The 27,937-nt window shown below is 37.4% G+C and overlaps 1 protein-coding gene across 3 annotated transcripts in view; it reads right to left on the bottom strand.

Annotated features, from left to right (window-relative positions):
• Positions 1-27,937, bottom strand: part of MPPED2 (metallophosphoesterase domain containing 2) — a 144,270-nt gene that overhangs the window by 10,173 nt on the left and 106,160 nt on the right. For all 3 annotated transcript variants that reach the window (XM_014056708.2, XM_014056709.2, XM_014056710.2), the window contains exon 5: positions 6,258-6,373. In XM_014056708.2, the coding sequence (XP_013912183.1) occupies positions 6,258-6,373 (116 nt within the window). The remainder of the gene's footprint in view (positions 1-6,257; positions 6,374-27,937) is intronic.

Below are 27,937 nucleotides of genomic sequence, written 5' to 3'. Positions count from 1 at the left end.
ATGCAAGAAACAGAAACAGGAAACAGAAACTTCATATACAGACCACTCCATTCCTGCCCCCCCTTCCTCCCACCAAAATCCCCAGCATCCCTGTAGAAATATATGAACCCTGGCAATAGATCTGATTTATATACTCTACTCTCTCCCCACACAGGGAAGAGAGTGCACTGGTCAGTTGCTGTAGAATTACTGTTATGCTACAGGAAAGGACTCCTCATATTAAATCACTGGTTAGGAATTTCTGTCTTTAATAGGGGAAATCAAAGAAAGATACTGTATTATTTAATATAAAAGGATCCATTGGTAGAACTTTGGGTGACTTGCAATTGATCACTTATTTAAATACAGCAATTAAAACTGAAAATTCTTGGTTTAACTTTCTTCTTTACTGTTTCTCATCTGATACGTATTTCTATTAATTATGTGCATAATGGCTGTACAAACATTTCACACTGAAATGTTCAAAGTACAGAATTTCATATGTTCTGCTCTGAATGTGAAACAGGCTGTTCTGGGCACTATGAATTCTTTGCCGCTTTAGAAGCATTATTTAAAAAGACAGGACTTGCCTCAGAGACCCAAAACATAAGGCAAGACAATCATGCCACACACCAGAAGAACACCAAAGTAGAATCAACTCAAAGCCAAAGATAGAGCAGCTCCCAAAAACTGAAAGAAGGACCAAACCAAGCTCCCAGCAAAAAAGGACAAACCAAAGTTATCATGGATAGAATACAATATACAGGTTATCACGGGCAGAACACAATACATACAAAAAGCCAAAGTATTACTGGAAGACAAAAAAAATCTACATATGAAAAAATACTAATGGAATACAGAAACTGCATGATATGATCAAGATAACCCTAAATAATCTAACCATGAAAGATCAAATAACTAAAGAAGAATGGGGGTAGATGAAAATCAGTGAACCTATCCTGCCGTGCTTCTATGGTTATCCCGAAATATACAAGGCCAACATATATCTTACTCCAATTGTATCATTGACATGAACTTCAATATAGAACATAGTTACAAAACTTACAAAACAGCTTGGATATTTCATAGAAGGGAGTGAATATTTTATTAACTCCCCACTACAATGCTTCCAGAAAAATCAAATATTTAAAAAACGAAAATGAAATTATGGTTCATTCGATGTCACAGCATTCTTACAGCTGTAGATTCAGAACTAATGAAAGAATCCATGGTAGCAGTATTATGCAACACACCTGACCTATAGCCAAATACTCTAAGATCAAAACATACAGAATCTTGGACCTCATTAATCTTTGCCTCACCAGCTTCTTTCAGCTTGGTGACAAATGTATCAACATTCATGGGGTTCACTCTCAGGACTCATAACAGAGAGTGTATTGCAGCATCTAGAAACTACAGCACTTCCACTCACATAACCAAAAACACTGAACCAGGTCTAGTATGTACAGTAGATAACACCTTCAGCATCATAATAAAGAAACAATAAAGACGACACATGAAACTATCAGCATCTTCAAAGAAATAAAATTCACAAGTGAAGGGGGGGGCACACCACACTACCTTGCCTAGCTATCCTTATCAGCAGAAGAAATAATAGCAACAGAAATCACAAGTCTATTGAAAAACAGCCCATTCTCCAACAAATGCTATATTGCGTAAGAACATTATTCAGATGAGTACACAAAATTGTTAAGCTGAAGCAACCAGAACATCAGAAAAAGGAAACAGACTGTCTATACAACAACTTTCAACAAAATAGATATCAACACAACTTTATCAGAAAGTGCTTGACCTTACTACAGCACAACCAAAACAAGCTATGTAAAGGATAACTATCAAAACATCTCAGTAACAATCAACAGTCTACTACAATTACATGGCATTACCATGGTATGCAAACCAACTAAAGTCCTCCAAAACATTTTAAGTAAGCCAAAGACCCAGTAGCCCAAGAAAAACAGCAACAGAGGTCTCTCTATTGTAAACTGGAATAGTCACTATATAAGAAAGGTAGGCAGAAGACTAACAGAATGCATCCATTAATACTTACTAGCAGTAAGAACACATAACGAAAACTCCTTACTCTTACAACATATGGACAAACTCAATCAAAAACATCTTAAACCCATGATGGAACACAGATCCATATCTCTGGCACGCCAGCCGTCGCCTCTTGCTCTTCCGGTGTGTACATGCCAGTTGGTCTTCTCACATGGGAGAGCACCGGAAACCGGAAGAGCAGCTACTTGGTACGCATGCCAGGAAGCTGAGTTTCCAGTGCGCACATGTGCGCCAGCCAGCTGGTCTTCGCGTACATATGCGCTCCGGAAACTGGAAGCTCAGTTTCCTGGGGCATGTATCCGTGGTGGGGAACTGCTCTTCCAGTTTCCGGCACACCACAAATGCACACTGGAGAGCTGCTCTTCTGGTTTATGGTGCTCCTCTGCGTGTGCACGCATGCACTCCAATTTTGGCACTCAGTGCCGAAAAGGTTCGGCAACACTGTCTTATATCAACCTAAACCCCAAAACCCCAGGGAATGCCTAGTAGCTTGGCACTGAGAGAAATTAGCTTTCAAAAGACAGAGAGAAATAAAGTATATTTATGTACCATTCAACAGAGACAATAAAAAAGCTAAGAAGGAAAGAAAAAGAGAGGAACATATATTCAACCACCATTTATATAAGCAGAGATTAATACTATGCAAACAATCAAGCAGAAAACCAATTAAGGAATTACCAAGAAGAAAACACCCCTATCATAGATAAGGCTACGGTATATAAATAGAGAACATATCCCATGCTTACTCCCACTGATGATAATACCTAGTTGGATTTTAAAAAAAACATCTTCAAGGAAACAACCAAGCTAGAGCACCAAGGAGTCCCCAATTCCACTTCTAAGATGTCAATTACTTGATAGAAGGAAAAGTAGAAGCCATAATTCTATTTGGTATTTCATTTTTTTCTATTATTTTTCTTATTCTTTTAATTTTGTACACTTTTATTGTACTGAAAATATTTATTAAAGACAATAACTATCATTTCCAGAAGGACAAGCTCTAGCAATAATTTCCCTAGTTTTGAAACTGTGTAAGTAAAACTATAATGCAGGAGAATATTAACTGGCCTCTAAGGAAAGTAGTAATTGACTTCTATTAAAAAGAAAGCCATTAAGGTCTATATAGGTAATGAAAAAAATCAATAAATCTGACATCAATTATGGCAAAGGTTTGAGGTCTAATATTCTGCATTTATAAAGACTAAAGGAATAAGAAAGAGCTAAGAGAAGGAAGAGCTAAATCAAATATGGTGGCTACACATTCCTCCTTAATATTATTTAATCAACTTCAGAGGTGTTTGTATCTGGGTCAAATTTGGTTAATTCTACATTACAACACAGTGAAACTTTCAGTTGGTTTCTATGGTTAACAATCTAACCCATGTGTACATTTTTACAAATGTTGGCATAATGCTTACAAACACAAATTACGATCCAGTTTGCTAAGAACTGGATAAACTCAGGGGGTGTCAAACTCACGTCGTCATGGCACCATGACATGATGTATCGGGACTTTTTCCTCCTTTGCTAAACCAAGCATGGCCAGTGCATGATGCATCCAGCCCATGGGGCTGGGAGTTTGACAGCCTTGGCATAACTAGTCTAATTTGCTTGTTTGTTAAATGTATATGCTGGGTTTTCTTCTGGAGCTCAAGGTCCTGTATATAGCATTCCCTCCTCCCATTTTTCCATACAACTACTCTGTGAGATAGGTTGGTTTGAAAAAGAGGGACTAGCTGAAATTTCCCTTTTTTAAAACTCTGTAGTAATTATAGCCACAATGGAATAGAAGTACCCTGATGACTTGCAAGCAATGATAATGTTATCCATTCAATCATGTTTGACTCTCAGCGATTCTATAGGCCATGTCTCTCCACATCTTCCAATCTTGCACTGTTCTTTGAGTTTTACTACGCTCTGGCTGGTGTCAGCTTTGATGGCGTCGAGCCATCGTGTTCTTTGTCATTCTTTTACCACTAACTCTTCCAAATATAATTGCTTTCTCCAGTGAATTCCCCTGCATGGCATGGTCAAAATAATTGAGGCACAGTTTCATGATTTTGCCTTCTAGTGACAACTCTGCTGTTATGTGATCCAGTATTTGCTTGTTAGTCTCTAATGCTGCCCAAGGAATATACGGGAGCCTTCTCTAGCACCACAACTCAAAAAAGTTGATTTTCTTCCTACCTTGTTTTTTTAAGGTCCAACTTTCAGAGTCATAGGTAGTTATGTGACACAAAGAGCAGACTAACTTACATCTGGATGCCAGGCTGATGTCCTTGCTTTTTTTCATAATTACTTCATGTTTATCATTGCTGTGTGACCCAGTGCAACCCAATGTTTATTTCTGGGCTGCATTCACTGCTTTGAGTTCCCTGCGATCTTACGAAATTTTTCCATTCATTCAATCTCTTCATTGTCAATTTCTCTTTTGATGTTTTCATTCCTTGCAGTAGTCATGAGCTTGGTCTTTTTCAAAAACAGACCAAAGTTTTAACCTATTTCCTTGATTAGATGTTCCAGGTCCTTTTTTAGTTTTTGAGAGGAGAGTTGTATTATCAGTGTATTTACCCTGATTTTTGATTCCTAAGATATCCTTATAATCATTTCAGCATACAGGATGAATAAATAGGGGGAGAAAATACAACCTTGTCATACCCCTTTCTCTGTATTAAACCAATTAGTGTCACTATACAATGTGCACAGAGCAGCCTCCTGATTTTTGTACAGTGATTGCACCAACTTGACAAGATGTGCTTGTACCCCAAAGTCTTGTAGGGTTATCCATAGCTTCTCTTGAGCCAAAAAACTGGGGAAGGTTCCAGTAGATGGGCGTCATCAGAAAAGATGACTGGCTCAGTCTCCAGGCAGAAGACAACAGCAACACCCAATCCTGGCTGCTCCTCCCTATCACTATGGAGAATTGAAGGCTTTCTTGTTATCAGTGAAGCATATGTAAATTATATTTTGATTTGTACAATTCCCCCGCCCAGTGCAGATCGACAATATGGTCTTGGGTACCATGACCCCTTCAGAAGCTGGCTTGGATATCTGGTAATTCCCTTTAAGCAGAATCTTGCTGATGTGAGGGATGAGAGCAATTGTGCAATAATTGGAGCATCTTTAGAGTCACCCTTTTCGACAGTGGAATGAATATTTGCAGGCAGAGGAAAGCAAACAAGCCAAATTGGGAGGGTGGGCGGTGACTACCTGTCAGTGGGTTTGGTGATGGCTTGGAAGAGGGGGAAAAGAAGCACAATTAATGGAATAATATTTTGGGTAGAAAGTGGGAGAGAAGGGTAGGAATGTCAGCTGATGATACACCTGCCATTCATACATTGGTTTCTGCTTAGAAGCTACTTTTCTTTCATTTTGATGTCCTAAATGGTCACAGAAGTAAAGCTGGCTTCTTTCAACCCGGCAGAATAGTTCTTCTCAATTCCAATTGGACAATTGCCCTGGAACTTTTTCTATAACTGACCTCAACCTTTTGATGCTGGCTTTGAGGGTGCCAGAGTAAAGTAATTTCCATACTGTTATAATGTATAAACAGTGCCAAAGGAAGGGCTCAGCAGTGCAATCTATGGCGTGCCTGGACTACATGGATTTTAATGTGTTCCCTATTATCACTATCATCTTTTCACAGATTCTATTTGGGGCAAGAATTCAAAACTTTATTAAAAAGCGAGGTTTTTCAGAAAAGTTATTTTCTATATCATTGCAAGAGCCATGGTGGCACAGTGGTTAGAATGCAGTATTGCAGGATAACTCCATCCACTGCCAGGAGTTCGATCCTGACTGACTCAAGGTTGGCTCAGCCTTCCATCCTTCTGAGATTGGTAAAATGAGGACCCAGATTGTTGGAGGCAATCTGCTGACTCTGTAAACCACTTAAAGAGGAATGCAAAGCACTATGGAGTGTTGCATAAGTCTAAGTACTATTGCTATTTAAAATGAAGATTTAATTTCCTTCCAGAAGGTTACTGCAAATCAGCAAAAGGAATTGATGCATGAATCAGGTTTTACTTAGAGAATCCAGTTGATAATACCACTGCATACAGTAGAATTGAAAAGTCATCTATTCTCTCACATTTGCCCTTGCATCAATCCATTTATATCAATCTATCTGGATGCCGTTAATGTCTGGGCTAAAGCATACCCACTGAGAGTGATCTTAGTTTAATTGTGATACTCACCAAGAGGAGGCCCATGGGTCATTAGTATATCTATGCCTTCAGGAATAAGGTTCCACTTGTCCAACAAAGATTGACCTCTGGGTAGATTAAAACCCCATCCATTAAACCATGGTGTCCTATGAAGGAAAGAAAATAAATTTGTGTCACTATGGAAGAAGGATTATTTCTGTTTTACAATTATACAACAAGGCACATTTTCTCTCTTTTCATTCAGAATGAAAAATAAAGAGTAGAAGAAAACCTCTGATAACCAAATGATATCTAAACCATAATCATGTTAATCCAGTATGACTGTCAGTCTCTAAGGAAAGAAAAGTGGATGTTAAATATTCTTTTTATCTCATAAGTTTTTCTTTAAAAAGCTATAGCATAATACATTAATTCTAACAATAAAAATTGTAATTAAAAATTTTCCATAAGGCACTGATACATAAGTTATTCTTAGAGTAATTGAAAGTCTATCTTAAATTTATATTTGGCATTTGAATTTTGATTTGGTATTACAATGATAGGTAATAGATCTTTGACAAATAAATGCAGAATCTCCATTGTCCTGGGTTAATCTTTTGCTATAAATGTTTCTGGGTGAAGGAAGTCTCTTTAACTGCAATTTCTTATCCCAGGGCAATGGATCAAATAATTTAAACTCTTTATATCATCAACCTGCTTTACATCTAACTTTCCAATATAAAAAATTGATCTGCCAAGATACTATTACATTTAATAATTCTGTGAGTCGCTTTAGGTAAGCAGATAACTGAATGGGCTGAAAAAAATCAGGTGAATCACAATGTCCTTTTACCACCCTACTTTAGTTCATGCTAATTGCAAAAGAAAGATGGTTATCTCTATGATGATGGGAGACAATTCAATCTGGATAGTAAAGAAGAGAGAGATGATCTCTTCCATGAATGCACTTAATAGAAATAATTCTTTGAAACAGCTTGCCAAGAAGTCAAAATGGAAATACAGTGCCGAAATTCAGGTAACTGAACTTGTTTGCAGATTAATATATTTTGTAAGTATATTTGCAAGAGTGTATTAGAAGCTCCATTTTCCACTTCCTTGCATTTCTTTATAATTACCCTGACACAGGACCTGTAATTTACATACAGATTTGACACTATAGTTGAAAATTTCTTCAACTGCATTGGCACAAATTAAGTAGTTGGACTGCTCACTTTAATAATTTTAAAAGTTCAAACTGCAGATTAGTAGCTCATCATTCAATTTTTATTAAATCCCTTTGTATCAACATAAATATAAAACAAGTACAGTAGCATTTGTTGCCTCTAGTCATATTTTATTTTTACCGCAAACTTTGCTAGTGTTTTAGTAATATCCTGCAATACTAAAGTTAATTTATCCTGTTTCAGCATTGTGCATAGGCATCCTGAATGTTTTGGAAAAAGACAACTGTGAATCTTATAACTGCCAAAAACCCTACATGGACATATCTACTGTATCAAATCATCAGTTGAGCTCAACTGGAAGAAGACTACTTTTTCTAGCAGCTATTAAATACAGTATTTGCTTTATTGCCCAGTTCATGAATAGTTTCTTATCTCCAGCTCTGATCTGATAACAACACTGCAAAACCTCTTAATATGGTAAGATGTGCTGAATATTATGGACAAAACATTTTGTGCATGATCTGATGTCAAACTACAGCCGAAGACAATGTTAAACACAGAAAATAGTCATCTGTAGAGAGAGGATCTCTAAGAAGATCACCATCAGATGGATTTGTAACTGGCTGACAAACCATAGTCAATGACCAGTCCTTAATGATATTACATCTACATGCAGGGAAGTAAACACTGGAGTAACACTAGTTTCTATCTTAGGCCCAGTACTCTTCAATATAGCAATAGCACTTAGACTTATATACTGCTTTACAATGCTTTACAGCCTTCTCTAAGTGGTTTACAGAGTTAGCATATTGCCCCCAACAATTTGGGTCCTCATTTTACCCACCTTGGAAGGATGGGAGGCTGAATCAACCTTTGATTTGACCTGCCAAATTACAGGCAGCCGGCAGGCAGCAGAAGTAGTCTGCAGTACTGCACTAACCACTGCACCACCATGGCTATCTTCATAAATGACTTACCATAGATTAGAGAATAGAAAGTGAACTCATCAAATGTGTAGGTGACACTAAACTAGTAGGAATAGCCAATATTTCAAAAGACAAGCTCTGGATCCAAAAAGATCCTGACAGACTTCAAAAATGTGCCGTATGTACCAAAATGAAATTTAATGTACAGAAAAGCACCGTTTTACACTTATACAGGAAAAACCATAGGTACAAGTACAGATTAGGCAAAACCTGGCTCAAAAATAGTAACTGTGAGAGGGACTTTGGAGTCCTAGTGGACGGTCAATTTAATATGAGCCAGCAATGTGTGGCAGCAGCCAAAAGAGCTAATAAAAATTTTGGTTGTATAACAGAGATATAGAATCAAAATCACGGAAAGTATTAGTACCGCTTTATAAATCCTTAGTAAGATCACACCTGGAATACTGTATCCAGTTTTGGCTACCACATTACAAAGAAGATGTTGAGAGTTTGGAAAAAATGCAGAAAAGAGCAACTAAGATTATTAAAGGCCTGAAGACTAAAACATATGAAGAATGGTTGTAAGAATTGGGTATGTCTAATCAGAGGAAAGAAGGACTGAGGGTGACATGATGGCAGTATTCCAGTATTTGAGGGGCTGCCACAAAGAAGAGGGGGCCAACTTATTTTACAAAGCACCAGAAGGCAAAGCAAGAAACAATGGAGGGAAACTAAGGAGAGAAGCAACCGGGAACTGGATAAACTTCCTAACAATGAGAGCAATTAACCAGTAGAACAGCTTGCCTTCAGATGTTGTGGATCATCACTGAAGGTTTTAAAGAAGAGACTAGACCAGTCTCCAACTTTTTTGGGGGGCCATGCCCCACCTAAGCATCTTTACAACCCTGATGCCCCCTCTGTGATATATAATTCTTACTTTACTCAAAAAGTGAACTCTACTCAGGCGGAGGAAACTTAAAAGGCCATTAACTTGGTTTAAACAAGGTTCAAATTGTCCCCATTAAAAATCAAATTGCCCCCCCCGTGGGGTGTGAGCCCCACATCGGGAATCCCTGGACGTGACAGTTACTTGTTTGAATGAAATTGTATAGTCCATGATGGCGAACTTGTGGCACAGGTGGTACATGGAGCCATATCTGCCGGCACATGAGCCATCAGCTCCAGTATGCATGCACCAGCTGATTTTCGGCCTTCTGTAGGGTGGGAGAGGCCATTTTTGTCCCCCCCCCCCCCGGCTTTAGGAAAGCCTCTGGAGCTGGGGAGGTCAAAAAATGGGCCCAATGGGCCTACCAGAAGTTTGGAAATGATCCATTTCTGGCTTCCGGAAGGCCTCCAGGGGGCCAGTGGAGGTAATTTTTGCCCACCCCAGGCTTCAGGAAAGCCTCTGGAGCCTGGGGAGGGGGGGAAAATGGCCTACAGGAAGTTAAAAAAGGGCCCATTTTTTATTCTCCTCAGGCTCTGGAAGCTGTCCTGGAGCCTGGGGAGGGCAAAAACGGCCTCCCCCCCCAGGGAAATACCAAGCTCATCTTGGAGGCGAGGTATGGGAGTGTGTGTATGTGTGTGTGGATTATGCGTGCATGCGCACGTGGGGGACACTTTACCTTATGGGTGTTGGCACGTACGCGTGTGCTCACATTTTTGGCATCCAACAACAAAAAGGTTAGCCATCACTGGTATAGGGTCTTCTGTTTGAGCGGGGGGTTGGGTCTAGAAGACCTCCATGTAACCTTACAGCTCTATTCTAATTGATTGATCATAGACCAGGTGGGCCAGTGGTATATACAATGCTGGAATACTGGAAATAGTAGTCGACTGACTGGAGGGGAAGAATGAATGAATCGGGAAGTATACCTCTGCAGACAAAGGTGCAAACAGCCCATAAGAAGAGGATGCAGAATGGGTAACATGCATTAGTATTGATATTATTCTGCAAAATTACTTCAGGATTCAACTAAACATCTTTTTTAAGTTTTGTTTCTGCCGTTTCTGCAGCCTGATCTGAAATGGATTGGAAATTCATCCAAATGAATGATAATTTGTTTTAGATTTTTTTTTTTAAAAAAAGCCTATTTTCTGTTCGTGCAACCCTGCTGAGTATACATAATAAAGCATCTTCTGCAAAAGTCTCATGAACAATTACAAAATACTGTATATGAAAACAAGCCAAAGTACCCAGAGATTAAAATAAGGCCATTTGGGGTTGCTGTTAATGATTATGTATTGTTACTAATTAAAGACATTCGCTTTATACTGTTCTCATGTATTGCAAAGAAAAAGAAGCTTGTTAGAAAGTCAGCATGGTATTTTTTCTCCCAGAACAAAGGCAGTAAAACTGAGATTCTGGAACAGATTTAGATTTCAGCGAGAACAAAAGAACAGGTCATCCTATTCTTCACGCTGGTACACAATTATTACATAGTATTGTACAAATACATTAACAGCTGTTTGCTCCCAAACAATTTTAAATTCATAAAGAATTATTGTTAATTGCTCATGAAGTTTCACTGGAATTACTTGCATCATAGTTTTTTACATTTGAAATGGATTTTTGATTTAATATTGCTGAGCATGTGTCTAGATAGATAGATGTGCATCTATGCAAAAATGGGACAAAATGTTTTGTGTTAAAAAGAGTAGGGAGACACTCTCTCAGTTTCTGAAAATGCCAGTAAGAAACTCTAAATAAAAGGAATTTGGAAAACTGAATTTCTTATTTGTGGGGAAAATTCATATAATTTACAATAAGAATGTAACTTAGTCCAAACAAGATTCTTGGTACTATTTGTAGTAAGAACTGATTGTCCCAGTAAATGACAACCAATAATAAAAATTCTTATTTACAAATAAAGCAAGAATTGAAGACATGATGCACTAACAGAGTAATAGTGAACCAATGACATGTGTCAAAAATGATATGCCATACATAACATTTTGGGTAACACATCAGTGTTCACCAACACTGACAACTACTATTCTTAAAAGCACACCCCATTCTAATATGATGGCTGCAGAGGCCACACCAAAATGCGGTGTGATCTTGTGTGCCTTCTGAACCCACCAGAAGTTGTGCAAAGGTCACGTTCTCATGCAGTTTCCAGATTCTCCAAAAATGAGTTTATTTTATTCAAAGTTGTTATTAATATTATCTAATGTGTCTTTATTAACACATTCCTGGGCTTATGTATTTTTTAAAAAAATAATTCTATATTTTTTAAAAAATTAATGTTAAAATTTGTTATTCCTTTGGGGGGGGGGAGGTTGGGTGACATGCTACCACAGTCATGTTATGTATTTTTGACATTGTAAGTCCGAATGATTTGCCACTGTGTTTAAATTCCTAATGTAACATGGTGCTAACAATGAGTAAGAAAGCTTTAACACACCACAAACAACATGGATAAGTGCTGCTGAAGTGTCACTGACCCTCTCAAAATCTGCAATGACTTGTTGCCAGGACTTCTGAGTCAGACTCCTCATTCATTATTTAAAGAAACATTACGGGAATGAAAAACCAATAAGAACTTTACTTTGCAGCTATTGGACCTTATTCCAATTTCTGAATTGATTTTGCAGGGGGTCAACAATATCAAAATGGCAAATAGGTGACAGTAGTCCCACCCCTTTTCACACACTCATGCAGCAGATATTAAAAAGGGGTGGAGCTTTGATAATCTATCCGTCTGCTATTTTGATACCACAAAGCCTCAGATGCCCCTGCAACTGTGGCCTAATTGTTGCTTAATCATTAATTGCTATAAGTCCAGGTTTGGTTGGCAGGCTACCACACTGAAACCAGGAAAGAAAAGTGGAGATCAGCCAACTTACTACTCCTGATGTTACTTTAGCCGTGTAATAATATTCAGATGAGGCTGAAAAAGGAAATATGGGTACAGTACAAGCTCTGGGGTTTCCTTTTTCTCTTTTTCAAGTGTATAGATTTGAGTCAAGCTTCCAGCTTTATCTCTAGGCAGGGGCAGGCAAACTCCTCCTGGCTCAGGATAGCTAACTAAGGTTTACATGTTCAAACATAAACATTTTTATTTCTCTCTTAATGAGATGTACCATGGTAATTGCTCTTAGAAAATAGGCTTTAATTTAGTTTCATGCAAACACAATGGCAAAAAGTGATGAAATTCCTTGACTTGTATCCCAGAAGTGTAACTAGATGGAGGGATTTGGCATTCCCATGATAAATCTGCCTGCCTATGAATATACAGAAGCAATTTCCCCTCTGCCCTGCAGGATATGTGTAATTCTTTTGTGCTCAAAGGCCTCTGACTTAGTTGCTATTATTTTTTTCTACTGGCTAGTTTTGTATAGGTCTATTTCCTTCTCTATTATACATACCACAATTGCAATTGTTGATTCATTACTTCTAGGGGAGGTATTTTTAAACAACTAAATAACCTTTGATGCTACAATTTGTGAGAAATGAACTAAAAGTAAGATCTACATTCCAAAATCTTTGGTCTTAAGGTCAGAATACGATATTATTCCAATTCCAGTTGTGCTTCAGAAAGCCATGAAATTGGCAAATTAGAAAGAGATTCAGTATTCCGTATTTCATAAGCTATAAATGTTTTATTCACCACTGTATTCCATGAAGGATTTTGAAGTCAAGGGCCCTGTACTCATACTTTACATTGATCTTTTAAGTCGACCGGGGGCAGTAGAAAAAAGTGTTCAGGTTGACATTTAAGTTTCCTCAATAATTTTCTAACAAAGACTTCACTGAATTTATGACTAATATGTCTATACAAGGCTTCCACAAATCCATGACCCAGCCATACTTATTTCTAACATACCTGAACATTTCTGCATGATGAATGCTAATGCTACTGACAATATCTCAAACATTTTCTGTACTATTACATTTTCTGCTACTGTACCTCGTAAGAAATGTGGTTGCCTGCAAGAAGCTGGACAAGAATGATAGCAACTGATCAAGGACGCAGAAGGAGTGGGAAGGAAAGAAAAGGCTGAAGGATAGAAAACAGCTACAGAGAGATAGCAGAATAACAGCCTGGGAAAGAGAGAGATCCTGAAAAGTACCATAATGTTTGTCAGTGAAGTGTTCACATTTTTCCCAGCTATAATCTTTGATGGTAAACTTACATTCATAGGCAATTTCAAGATTATAAGCCTATGCTTTCAAAGTTGCAATTGGCTTGGGTGAGAATTTAAATGAACTGAACCGGAAATAAATGTATGTTTTGCCCAGAAACATATATTTGCTGAGGTCAAACTGCAGAATGTCTGCTGAATCTGTGGCATGTATTATATTTCATTTTTAAAAAACCACAGAATTTTAAGGGGAAAAAAAAACTTCTGTTGCCATTTACGTTATGGCTCCATTCCCAGTTACAAAGTCATACATTCTGTTGCCTATGCAAGGAAAATAAATCTCCAGATGACCTGCAAAATATCCCAGAGACCCATTTTACAATAATAAAACACCTACATTTGTGTGTGGCTTTGTGCCATTTAATTTGGTTTTAAGGGTATTGAAATGTAGGATAAAAAATTATTCTCCTTCCAATGATGACACAGCATCACCAGTTAGCCTCCATCTACCTACCTTTCATCGTCTCCTGCACTGTTCTCCACCCCATACAATCTCACATTAAGTGATAAGAAACAGCTAGTATAACTAAAATTGTGGAGAACTAAAACAACAAAAACTGGGTTTATTCATTACTTTCGGTAATAACCTGCTCTACAGCATTCTTAACCTAATGATTAATCTAACCTGTTTATTTTTAAAAAAGCTATCCTGGTAGCAACAAGCAGTACTCAATACTAACTCTAGTTATAAGGGACCACCATTTGGATCAGTGGTGCAATTCAGCCGATTCTATCCGGTTTGGTGAACCTGTAGCGGTGGTGTCGGGAGGCTCCGCCCACTTACCCAGATGGCGTCACGTCCTGTTTTTGATGCTCTGCTCATATGTGGAAGGTCCTGTGCATGTGCGGAGGTGGGCATGTGCGCTCACATTTGCGAACTGGTAGCGAAGGTAAGTTGATTTCACCCCTGATTTGAATGACTCGTGGTTCATCATAAACTCTTTCATCTTCTGTCTATTTTGCAACATTTTCTGGGTTTATTCACTGGGTGAAACGCTTCATTCTCGCAACCCACTGATTTCTCAAATGTTCCCCAGCCACTCATGGATAAAAGTTAAATTCATCTTAAGTTTCAAGGGATGAACGATCCAGGACACTGAAAACAGAACTGGGTGAATTATATATGTGCGATCATCCTATCTTCTGTTGAAAATGTCTGTTTTTTCTGAAGGTTTCATTTGATTAAATGGCTAATTAGAAGAGCAAGAGCCACCAAAAGACTGAATCTATGGGCCTTGGGATGATGCCCAACATCCTTCATTCCATGTGTATGCAAACTCACATGTTTACACATGTAGAGCCAGCCGTTTGTTTAAAGGGCTTTTTAACTGGAATGAAGCTCATACACAGCAGATTCATGCACCATTGGTTTTGTCACTTAAGAAAGTAATTATTTCTGATTCACTAATTCAGGGTAAATTAGTTCAAACTTGCAGTCAAAATTCACAAATAATAGGGAATAAAATTAGCTTAACAAGCAGAATCACATCCATAAGCAACAAGGAAGAATTAGCTCAGATAAAAATTAGCATTTGCTCAGTTTAACAAGTTACTCTACACACACAAGGAAGCAAGAAGACATAGGAGAAACAAGCATTCAGATAATTTTAAGTAACCTAAGGACAAAAGAAGAATGGAAGGATGTAGATCTTAGCAAATTGGATTTGGAAGGTAATATAGACTGCAGGACTGCATTAGACAATTGAAATGGAGTTGCTGGCAAAAACAGACCAGGGTTGCCATAGACACTTCCAATAACAGAGTAAGTAGATAAAAAAAGATGCTATAATTACTATTTTCAGGAAGCAGAAAGAATAAAACTTCTAGGTTGCTCTTGGAGGATTTGAACGTCACTGCATACCATCTACTCTCCAGAATTGCTAGTTTAAAAACCAATATTCATACATACATTTTTTCCTTGAAGTTCTCTAGAAATACCTGATGATTGGAAAACTGGATGGATAAATTCGTTGTTTTGGAGCCTGGAATACTAAATAATTTGCTGTGATTGTTAATAGCAAATAATGATTCTTATTATCAGGTATGTTTACAGGTAGACCTCATTTAACGACCACTCATTCAGCAATGTGTCCCTGTGATCATAAATGTGTGATTTGTGATGTTTCTTACTGGATTTTCATAATTAAAACCAATGGACAAGGCAACAGGAAGTAGTAGTCACATGAGGCCTTCACTTAACAACCTACACTGTCCTCGCCTCATGACAATAACTGGGGACTCTAGGAACTGCTGTTGTTAATCAGCAGAGTCATGTGACATCCACATTGCTTAGTGATGGAAATTCTGATCCCAATTACCATTGCTAACCAAGGATTACCTGTATCTAACAAATTACGGTATATATTTCATGTTCACTATTAATACTACTGATTTTAAAATCAGCAACTGGTAGGTACTTCCTTCCAAGATATAAAAAGCTGCCAAAGACAAAGGGGATTAATTAAAAGTTTTAAAAGAATTATACTAGAGGATCAGAAGAAACAAAATGAATCTTCAATAAATGAGTATCAGAAATCAAAGTGCTGAAATAGTTCATTGGGAAGAGACAATGAGATAGTTAATACTGACCAAGCAAAGAAACAATAGTTTGTGTGAACTCAAATGCACATGTACATGCATACAATCAAGGCACATAACCATTTCGCTAAACCAAATGCAACAAAAACAGTAGGTATTGTCATGGCCAATGATTAGAAATGTTTTGATTACAATGGTACCTTAGTGCTCATCTTTAATTGGTTCTAGGAAGTGCAATGAGTATCAAAAATAAATAAATGATTCTATTTCATAGGAAAATTCTACATATGTAATTACTGGATTTATTCAGGTATCTCTCCTGGTTCAATTGTGCAAAGCAATATAACAACAAAAATATTTCGTTTCAGGAGTTCCTTCATATTTTCCAAATTAGACCCTACAGAGCATAATATCAAAAAAAAAAATTGGAAACTTTTCTGAAGGTCTTTAAGCTTATCATCAATCAAGAAATGAACAATTCAAATTCAGTACATATCTGTACAGTGTTATTGTTTAAAAGCCAGCATATTGGGAAGTTGAAAATCAAATTAATAATACAAAGATTACTTAAATATAGTAAAATTATCATTAGCCATCTAATGACATATGACATAATTCTTAAGACATAAGAATTTTCATGCACTCAATTGTTATTTTCTGTTTGAAACTTACATTTACATTTATCAGTATGTTTGTGTATAAATGCCTTGTTTTTTGTAATTTATCTCCCACTAAAATACATATACACTTATGACATATACAAATATTACATATGCAGACCTGTGAGGAAAATCAGGGTTTTTTTCCCCTCTGAATAGCTTGAACAAATAATTTGGGGAAAACATTTTCAAATTATATTCTTCCCATAGCCTACATGTACCTCAAATCCATCTCGAAAAGAAACATTCATGTAATAACAGTAATAAACCAGTTTTTTTTTTAAAAAAAAGATAAAAATGGCCGCACTCAAAGTTAAATGCACAATACACAATGATTACTAGGGAGGGAGATCACTCCATTTGCAGAACAAAAATTACAGGACAGAGCATTAAATATGCATTTTCAGGATTGTTCAATTACAGCATTGCCCTGTAACTATGGCCTGAGAGTATCTATTTCAGTTTTACATTTGGGAGGTAATAACAGAGAATGCCCTGAACTGAATGAACTGCTGAAAAGGGAACACATGACCTTTTTGTAAAATAAAGAAGAGCCTTTCCATAAAGCACGGAGTACACAAATATTTGCATGCATCTGTGCCCTTTCTCTATTTAACGAAGAGAATGGAAAGAGCATACGGGTAAGACAGAAAACTATTGTAGAAGCTGAACCCAGGCATTAAATAGCAGCCGTCAATTTTTTTTAATCCTTTCAGCGCATTTTTCAGAGCGCCTTGAATAATGTTTAAGATTTAGCAACAAAGCCTCCCGCTCTTGTGAATGCTCGATTGTTACATGGCTACAAAGGCATAGGCTTAATCAAGACTTTGTGTCCAAATCTATGAACATGCAAATCAAATACATATATATTTAAAGTAACTGTAACTGCAATGTTGAGTTTCAAGGACTATAACCTACTATTACAGATGTCTTAGATGAATGAAAACTCAGGTAAACAAAGACCCAGAATACAAAAATTGAATTAAAGGCAACATACAAAGCAATGTCCATACAATGTGGAAACACAAATTGGTTTTTAGTGTATAAAATGAATTTCTGTCTCCAGAATTCCTGCAAACCATGTAAAGAATGATGTCTTCTACTGGGTTGTTAATAGTACTTTCTGTAGTATTCTGTAGTATGCAAGGAAGGACTTGGTGAATGAAGCATGTTGGAATAAGTAAAATATGCCTCCTTAGAATGCAAAAAGAGCCACAACCTTTGGAAAGGTGAACACCGTTATTTCAAAGTTCTTTCCAATTACTGTGTTATGTTGGTACTCGACTACTCCAAAACTCATCAAATCTGGTACTTGATGCATTTTGACACAAAAATGCTGTCCCGGTACTTGCTGTTTGTTTGGTACTCAAAATCCTGGGATAGGAAGAGGGGGGTGAATGCAGAGAATGGACAGAAGTCTGCCATACTGCCATGGTGGCCGCAAAAGGAAGCAGAGCACGGTGGTCACGGAGGGTGGACAGGAAGTCCACCATGCTGGGAAGGTCACTGACATAAGAAAAGGAGAGTGGTAGCAGAAAGCAGACAGGAAGTTCTTCCCAGACCAAAAAAGGGGGGGGATCACATCACAGTTTGTTTGGCATTCAGTTTTAGTACTCATCCCTCCTCGAACCAATTAACAACAAGTACTGAGGTGCCACTGTATTTGTTTCTAGGTCTATATAAAAAGCAACACTTTTGCTGACATTTCCAGTAAAGCATCTATGTATAGGTAGTCTTCGACTTACAACTTGTAAAAGTTACAACAGACACCCCCACCCCTCAAATGGTATGGCACAGTTCTGACACAGCTCCCACCCTGCAGTCACCCTGCTCCATTTCAGCTACCTGGCAACCCAGCCTGCATTTACCACTGTCTACAATGCCCCACAGTCTTGACAGTGATTTCTGTTTTTGCTGAAAATCAGCATTTTTTACTTTTGATAAAAAATATCCCATAGGGAACAATATGCTTAAGTGATTTTACAACCACAGAAAAGGTTCTGATGATCCACTTAATGATTGTCATGATTCAGAATCATAATGGACATGCTCCATTACAATTGTAGGTTGAAGATTACTTGTATGTACACATAAACAAATACAGCTAGATAATGGTTTAACTTCTCCATGCCAAAACAGATCAAATGCAGTGGAATTTTAGCGGCATTTTGCTCAAGTTAACGTGCTTTGTGAAATAATTATTTTCAATGTTTTATAGTCTTATTTACAGACCATCATACAAGCTTATTCTTTTACTGCTGGGAAGTATTTTGCCATAAATGTATCAATTTAAAGGTGAAAGGTATAATTAAAATAAGGTATGATTACTAAAATACAAAAAGTCATTCTAAATTTTAAGAACTTATTTTTTTTTTAAATCTATCTATGAAATATTGTTTCATCACTTGAAGATAATTGGTTATTCTGGGATAAAAACTATTCTCATACTTCTTGTTTTTATTTCCTATCTTCTCAACCTTATTAAAAAAAATTCTGCTTGTATGTGTGTGTGTGCATGTGTGTGTGTGTGAGAGAGAGAGAGGGAGAGTGGGAGAGATGGGGGCAGAGAGACAGAGAGAGAGAACACAGTTTTATAAAATTGTTAGCGAAGCCAAGAAACACGGCCTTGGACGTAGATTTCACCAAACCTACCTTCACCATTTGAGTCTGTTATGTTGTTTGTTATGTTTATTATTCTTGTATGCCACCCTATTCCCAAGGGACTCAGGGCGGCTAACAAACAAGTGGGGAAGGGGGAGATACAAAAAACTAACAAGACAAAAACAAGATATAAGAAACAGATTAAAAGCTACACAACTATCGCAACAATTCAAGTGGGGCTGGGAACTCATCAGCCCCAGGCCTGCCGGAACAGCCAGGTCTTGACGGCTTTGCAGAAAGCCTGAAGGGTGGTGAGGGTCCGAATCTCCACGAGGAGATTGTTCCAGAGGGCCGGAGCAGCCACAGAGAAGGCCCTCCCCCGGGGGGTCGACAGTCGACATTGGCTAGCTGATGGTATCCGGAGGAGGCCTAATCTGTGGGATCTGATTGGTCGTAGGGAGGTAATTGGCAGTCTATTTCAACATGTTGTAGAATATATATCTCTGAAACCTTTTTAAGAGCAAACTTATTTCGGTATAATCTTCAATACACTGGTACTTTATTGCTATTTCAATTATTCATAGAAGTGAAAAGGAAAGGGAAAACATCTAGAATTCATCATTCTTCAATGCACAAGTGCTGTGGCAAGCTTTCAAATTCTATTTGTTTATTTCATCTATTTTATTACGTATTAAATTTTATGCCACCTATTTTTTCCTACAAGATGACTCCAGAGGGTTTATTTTATTTATTTTTATAAATAAACTTTTTATATTTATAAAAACTAGGCTTTTGGCTGAAATTGTCTAACATGTCCACTCTTCCCAACAAATATTCATTAAGAGATGGGATGGAAAATGAAATCTTTTTTTCATGTTAAACCTGAATTTAAAATAAATTTTGCATAATGACCAATTTTGCACTGCTTATTTGGTAAGAACAAACTCTTCAGCTCTTTGGAGGTTTCCAAGCCCCTAATTATACCGCAATCTAGTTAATGAGCTGTGGGATGTGTTTGAAGACTACAAAATTATAGAAATAATTTCAAGCCTGACTCTAGGGCACATTTTAGCTCACTTAAAATTAAGAGGGAACACAAAGTTGCTGCATTATTTCATTTTTGGTGCTGCCAGATATTAAGCATTAGGAGTGTACAAAACCTTTCCAAGACAAACTCTGCAATATCCAGAAGAGTATACAAAAATAAACTACTTCTAATTACTAAATGCAGCCCAATCTTGTTCCCGGGTATGTGTGGCTGCTTCAGGAACTGCTGTTGGAAAAAGGTTGTATACACAGTGACAGCTGGGCATTAAAATCTTTTGAAGGATTTGCGAAGCCATGTTAGGTTTCACTTTGTTTTTTTATGTATCTCTTACATTGTATAGAAGGACACGATGGTCCCAGTGGCTAAGACACTGAGCTTGTTGATCAGAAAGGTTGGCAGTTCGGCGGTTCGAATCTCTAGTGCTGCATAATGGGGAGCTCACTCCATTATGCACCCGTTAAGCAGCACTAGAGGTGGCCAGCCTCTGCCAACCTAGCAGTTTGAAAGCATGTAAAAATGCAAATAGAAAAATAGGAACCACTCTGATGGGAAGGTAACAGCGTTCAGTGTGTCTTTGGCATTTAGTCATGCCGTCCACATGACCACAGAGACATCTTCGAACATTGCTGGCTCTTCGGCTTTGAAATGGAGATGAGCACTGCTCCCTAGAGTCAGGAACGACTAGCACATATGTGCGAGGGGAACCTTTACCTTTATCTTACATTGTACGTTCGTGTGCACGAATACATTACACAATATAATTTGGCATAGTCTCTTTTTTAAAAAAAAAAACCTACAGTTGGAATAATATATACCTAATTTTTTTTTGGTTTTTGAGAACTGTGTGATGGAATGCCTTACTGGAGACACAGAGAAGAGAGCAAAGCAGCGGAGAAAGGGCATTAGAGAAGAAACTTTTGAGTTTCAAAGCATGAAAAAACTCACAGCAATTTTGCCTTAATTATAGTAGGTACAAAGTGTGGGAGAAAATTACATGGTGGGTTTTCAAGAGTCTGTTGCATTATTTTACTTGCAATAAAGATCTTCCCATAAATCTAAGTGTTTCCTGAATTTGGCAGCCTCACAGAGACCTTTCCATCAAATGAAAACCCAAAACAAACATGAAAAACAAAGCCAGGAAAAAAAAAAACCTTGGTGACTCCAAGCATTTGGACTGACAGCAGATACATAGAATAGAACAACACCCTGGGGGTTTGCAACGTTCTGAAGTTTAAAAAAAAGTTTTGATTTGGGGTGTTCTACAATTCTGAGGTTCTTTGAAATTCCTACAAACCATGGACATTTGGACACTCATTAATCAATCTGAAAATGGGCAATTTTTCTATCCCTGCAATCATTGACTGTACAGTGGGTGGGTCCCGAAAGGCTCAGATGACAAATAATTTGGGTGCCGACCAAAAAAAAACTGCTAAATGTTTCACTCACTTCACAAACACATCCTCAGGTGCCAAATAAACACAGCCACGGTGATTTTCCCTGCTGCGGCAATTTCCCCTGCCGCACCATTTTGTGTGTGTGTGTACATGCACAGTTTGTCTTGCTTCTGGTCATGACCAAAACCAGGTGCCAACTGAAGTCATGGAACGGATTACTGTCAGCATCTGAAGTTCCACTGTAGCATGTTGAAGCAGGGTTAGAATGTAAGAGAGGGCACTTAAATGGATATATAAGAATGAGAAGCATTCTGGTCATTAAAAGAATAATGCTGCCTCCCTTGAAAATAAATTCACTGCCATTTGAATTCTTTGCTATGAGATTAGAGTTCATGGGTGGTAATACAACTTTGCTGACTCTTTATATATTGTGTTTTATTTTTTCAGACTATTTGCTGAATGAAAAAGCCTGGTGCATATACACTAGAGATACCGCTATGCTGTCGTGCTTGTCATTACAAATGCAAACATTTGGCTTTTTTAATTTGTTAAACTCTGCAGGCAAAGAAGGAAATTTGTCATTATGCTGTTCATGGGCTTTGCCGAAATGACTTCACTGCTGTTTTTACTTGTTTCTCTGATGGGCTCTGCTCTGTGGGTATTTATGCAGGCAGGTTGCCAAAGAACAAACTAGCCCAAACACTTAACTTTTTCTTTCACTGTTTGCGACGAGAAGTTAAAATATATTTTTAAAAATCAAACACGTTTGACAATCTTTTTCTATAAATTCTGTAGCAAGTAACACTCAACATGTACTACTACATTATTCATGTAATTCAAGAAGAAACATGAGAGAAAAGGTTTATTTTGAATTTATCTTTTTTCTTACAGTGGCATTCCTATGGTGTCAGAAGACAGAACATTCAAGATACTTTGAGTTTCTGTCTTTTGGGACGCATGCTAGAATATTCTAGTCCAAGAAAATACTCTGAGTGCAGCTTTTTCATGTTGAGGACACAATATACTTTTCTTGCATGCACTTCATGTTCTGCATGCGTTTTCCAGTTGGAATAATGTGCAAATTATTTCATCTTCTATTTCTACTTCTAGAATTCTCTTGTACATAATGAATGGAGAGACTGGTGTTAATATCTTCCATCCTTTTCCTCCTCCTGTTTTTTGTATAATTTGACAATGGAAGATTGGGGATTGAAGAACTAGATTTAAAAACTTCAGGACCGTTTGGGGGGAGAAAGATAGGACTATTTGACTTTTAAAAAATGCCCTTATATTCTGTGGACTTCTTCAGTCTACCAACACTACTTGGAATGTTTATGAGATAAATATTGTCACATTATATTCCACATCAACATTTTAGGATGCACCTGAACCAGTGGTGGGTTCCGGATCCCGTTGCAACTGGTACGGTTGCAACGGGGCCGGCGTCCATTACATGAATGCATGCAGCACGTGCATGCGTCCTTAACTCTTGCGCGACGCCTCCATGTGCCTCTGCAATGCTCCAGCTGCTCAGCAGAGCGTTGCGCAGGCACGATGCCCTCTGTGCATATGCGCGGAAGCCCTGAAGAGCCCAAATACAGGTAAGAAGTGCGGGCAGGCCCTCCGGAGCACCGTACCGGAATGGTACCCAGTGCTCCGGGCAGCCACCAGTACGCCCGTACTGCCTGCAACCCACCACTGACCTGAACCCAAGAAGTGCTACAGACATAGGTAAAAGTATAATTTAAAAGTTTAACCACATCACAATCCACAATACCCCTTGAACCAACCAACCAACCCACTTCAATTCTTCTACTTTTTGAAAAAAGAATAATACCTTTCTCTTCCACACTGAGGGTTAAGACTGTTTCATTAGGAATACTTAACAGTGAGAAATACTAAACAAAGCTAAAGGCTATTAAACAACGAATTATGTCTCCACTATCATAGTAAGAAGTATACTCATAAACATATATATTTCGATAATGAGGAAAATGTATTCGTATCAGCTTTTCTTTATTCTATAATTCCCTTTTTCATTTTCTCTTTCTTGCAAAAGAAAGATCCGAATGCCACATTTAACAGCACAAGAAAGCCTGAGAGTGGGGCAGAGGTGAGACTAACCCACAGGTAGTCAATAGCTGGAGTAGATGAGTTAGATTATAACACATCATAGTTGCTTCTATTCTAATAATAAGCACAATAAAATTGGAAATACCACTTCCTTCTTGGTTTATTTACAATAAAAACCATTCAATTGTAATTATTTTGGACTCTCTGCAACCCCATTCTAGCAATCTTGTAATAAAATCACCAGCAACATTTTTAAGTTATTGTAAAAAGGGGGGAAAGTGTTTATTTTTTCCTTTTACAAAAATGTCCTAAAATCACTATAATTATTACATAGTTGGCTTATGGACCATTAATGTTTTACATTTAAACTTGTACATTTATTGAAATGTAGCGATGAAAATATTTTGCTTTAATCATGTCTGTTGATTAAACAAACAGCATTTCTCTCACGCTGTTAGATCTAAAATTATTACATTTTTGTGTTTGTAAAACTCATTGTACTCTAAAAATGCACTTCAGTATAAATGTTGTTGACAAATAACAACAAATATATACAGTATTGTCTACATAATAATATGCTATAATATGCTTCCGTTTAATTATCTCCTCTTCTATTCACTTCCATTTTCACAAGCTAAAGTAGGAGATAATGGTTTGGTTTAAAATTATACGTACTTGAGTTAATCAGAATAAAACTTTTTTTTTCTTTTTCTTTTAAACTATATTTCTTGACCATCTTGAATATATTTAGCTTACACCCAAAATCACAAGCAGCCCAGGGGTGAGATCCTACTGGTTTAACAACCGGTTCACTGAGCGCATGCTGCACAACCGTGCACAATTTAGAGAAGACTTGCCTTCCAGATTAATGCTTGGGAAGGAAAACAGCTGATGCGTGGCAATCCACTCTACTGCGTGACTCAAGGAAAGGAGATAAAGCTCAGTAAAGCACAGGGGTGGATGGGAGAGAACTTGCTCACTTGTGGGAGCGAACCGGTTAGCTCCCAGCTGATCTTCAGAGCTACCGGTTCACCCGAACTAGTCCAAACCGGTAGAATCCCACCCCCGAAGCAGCCCTGCATGTACCTCACTATATTGGTAATGTATACACACAAACATGCATGCGCGCGCACACACACACGCCAGAAATTTCAACTTAGATGGTACTTCTAAGCTAATTATGAATGAACTGTGGAGTTCAAACCAAAGAATGAAGTCACTCCATCAGCAGCCAGGCAAACTCTAATTAGCTGTAGATGTTGAACCATAATATATTAACTTAAAAAAAAACAGGGATGGACTTTAGAAGAGAGAGTTCTGATGCTATCGCATGCAAGGTCATTGAATTAAGAGGAAGGTTTCTAACTTAAAAAAGAACTATCTAAAAGGTGAATATTGTTAAACAAAAGTGCCAGTTTGCGCAAGGGCTGGTTTATATAAAACCTCGTTTGTATATCACCTCTTTGTTCTCTTGTTCACCACTTCACCCTAAATAGTTTTGAGAATTACATATCTAAAAAAAAAAGAATATAAGACAGCTGTTAAGACTAAAGTTAAATGAAAAGATTAATTTTACTTACAGGTAGTCCTCAATTTACAAACATTTGTTTAGTGACCATTCATATGACCGCGTCACCATCACCATTTGTAATCTTAACAACTGTAGCAGAAAAGTCATAAAATGGGACACAACTCTACAACCGTCTTGCTTAAGCAATGGAATTTTGGTCACAATTGTGGTCGTAAGTCAGCAACTACCTGTATAATACTATAGTTCATTGAGAGGGAGAGGAGTCTTAAGATCCCTAATTTCTAATAAAAGATGTTCTAGTAACTATTCATGTCAGTTATAGCATATCAACTCCTTCCACATCCTTAAGTATCCCTAATGATTTAAAAGAATTGTTAATGTAACATTACATCAAACCAATCAATCAGTATGCCACCCTAACAGATCTGAATGTTATGGTTAAACTGTGTTTTGGTTGGGCAATTTTAAACAAGCATTTACAATGTAATGACATACAATATGTCATGTATAGATTCCAGATTTCTGTGCAAGATCAACCTCAGAAGAAACAGAATTTATTAAGTGAAAGAGAACAATACAATTTCATATATTTTATGTATTGCTTTTTTACATTATCTGTATTATAGTACTTAATTGACTGTAGTAAAATCAAAGCAGCATATATCTGTATTTGATTACCACTGCTTAGCAAAATACAGATATACTATATGCTGAGGTCAGAAATCTTTCTAGGTGCGGGGAGGAGGAGCCAACATCATGACGATATGGACGTGCGGTATCGGTGCTCTAAGACCGCAGCCAATACTTTTCCCACTGGGTGGTCCAATAGGACCTAAACCGTCCCAAAGAGATGGTGAACAGGAAGAATATGCCTTGCTGATCTCAGGGATATCACAAAATCCCTGAAAGAAGCAAGAGAAGTTTTTCAAGCCAGTGGCAAAAGATCCAGCCAAGTTGGGGCGGCTCCAAAATGGAAGGATATGAAAAAAGAAAGTGTTTCCAGCTGGTGAGGAACTTTTACTGTTTTAAAAAGAGACTGCCTATAAAACCTTAAAATTAATCTAAAGTGGAGAATAGAAGAATCAAGCGGTGGAATTAAATTTGGAATGGTTTTGGACAGTGGTTATCTTACTTTTTAAATGCTATCTTCATGGATGGAATTTATGCAAGCCTTTTGAAACGAATGGATTAAGTTTTCTTCTTCTATTTTTTCTTTTATTGTTCTCTGTAACCTATGGACTAAAGTTTTCCTCTTTCATTGCTGTGGGTATTTTTCTAATTCATTTAAAGATTGGACTCTTTTTTCTAACTTGAAATACAAAAAAGATACAAAATGAAATTAAATTTTCAACAGTATTACCGCTGCTCGGAGGCTGGGAGGATTTGTTGAATGGAATTTGTGTATTGAAAATGGAACACTTTCTTTTTCTCCACTGAGAGCCAAGGTGGCGCAGTGGTTAAAAGCAGCACTGCAGGCTACTGCTAGATCAGCAGGTCAGCGGTTCAAATCCCACCGGCTCAGGGTTGACTCAGCCTTCCATCCTTCCGAGGTGGGTAAAATGAGGACCCAGATTGTTGGGGGCAATATGCTGACTCTCTGTAAACCGCTTAGAGAGGCCTGAAAGGCCTATGAAGCGGTATATAAGTCTACTGCTATTGCTATTGCTAAACTGCTATTGATTGTTTTGACTTGGCACTACAAGGTTTCACTGCTTGGCTACAGAGAGTGATAAGAAGGGAAGCACACAGATGTCCCTTTGAAGTATATTTCTAATCAGAGAAAAGTGAAAACAACGTTCTTTGTGAATCTATGCTTTAATTTTATTAACATTCCAAGCTAGAGCAGCTGTGTTTGTTAGAATGGCACAATTTCAAAAGAAAATATAAGTCTCAAGTTTGCAAAAGATAGTTTCAGAAATACAGAAATTATCAAATACATATGAAAGAATAGAGAAAAAACTGGAATATTTAGAGCATATAACAATAAAATATGATGAAGAAATTGAGGATGGCTATCAAATGCAAAACGGGGTGATTGAAACTCAAAAAATTGAAGTGGAAAATGAATATAAAGAGATTAAACCTGCTGATATTTATGGTGATTGGTTTGTCTCTGAAAATCGAAAGAATGGAATACTGAAAGAGGAATTAAATGGAGAGGAAATCTATTCCAGAGGACAAGATACAGAAGAAGAAAAAACTAAAGAATATATGGATTTAAAAAGATAAATTTTATTAGCAAAAACATTGATAACACTGCTGACAATCAAAGGTAAGCTGAATAAGGAAACAGAAAGAGGGCATCAAGATTATATGAGGGATCTTATAAGCAAGGAGTTGCTAAGAGAAGTCTATACAAAGCTGACCAAGAAGATGATTAGAGACTGGCACCACAAATGGCAGAAGATATGAGACTGTTTTGCTATTGGAAAGATACAGGTTGATAGATGGAAGAATATAATTTAAAACTAGTTAAACTTAGTGAAATTTATTGACAATAGATATAGCTTAAATAAATAACTGATAATGTTACTAAGGTATACAATGTGTAGTGTTATGATGTGTATAATTGGATATGAATATTGAATGGTACCCATGTAAGGAAGATTAGCAATCCTTTTGGATTATACAT

Source organism: Thamnophis sirtalis, unplaced genomic scaffold (genome assembly GCF_051295495.1).
Source record: "Thamnophis sirtalis isolate CommonGarterSnake01/CBP01778 unplaced genomic scaffold, rThaSir2_p1.2 scaffold_1, whole genome shotgun sequence".
Classification (NCBI taxonomy): Eukaryota; Metazoa; Chordata; class Lepidosauria; order Squamata; family Natricidae; genus Thamnophis; species Thamnophis sirtalis.
The sequence above is the reverse complement of the archived record's forward strand: the minus strand, read 5'-3'. Positions and strand labels throughout refer to the sequence as shown.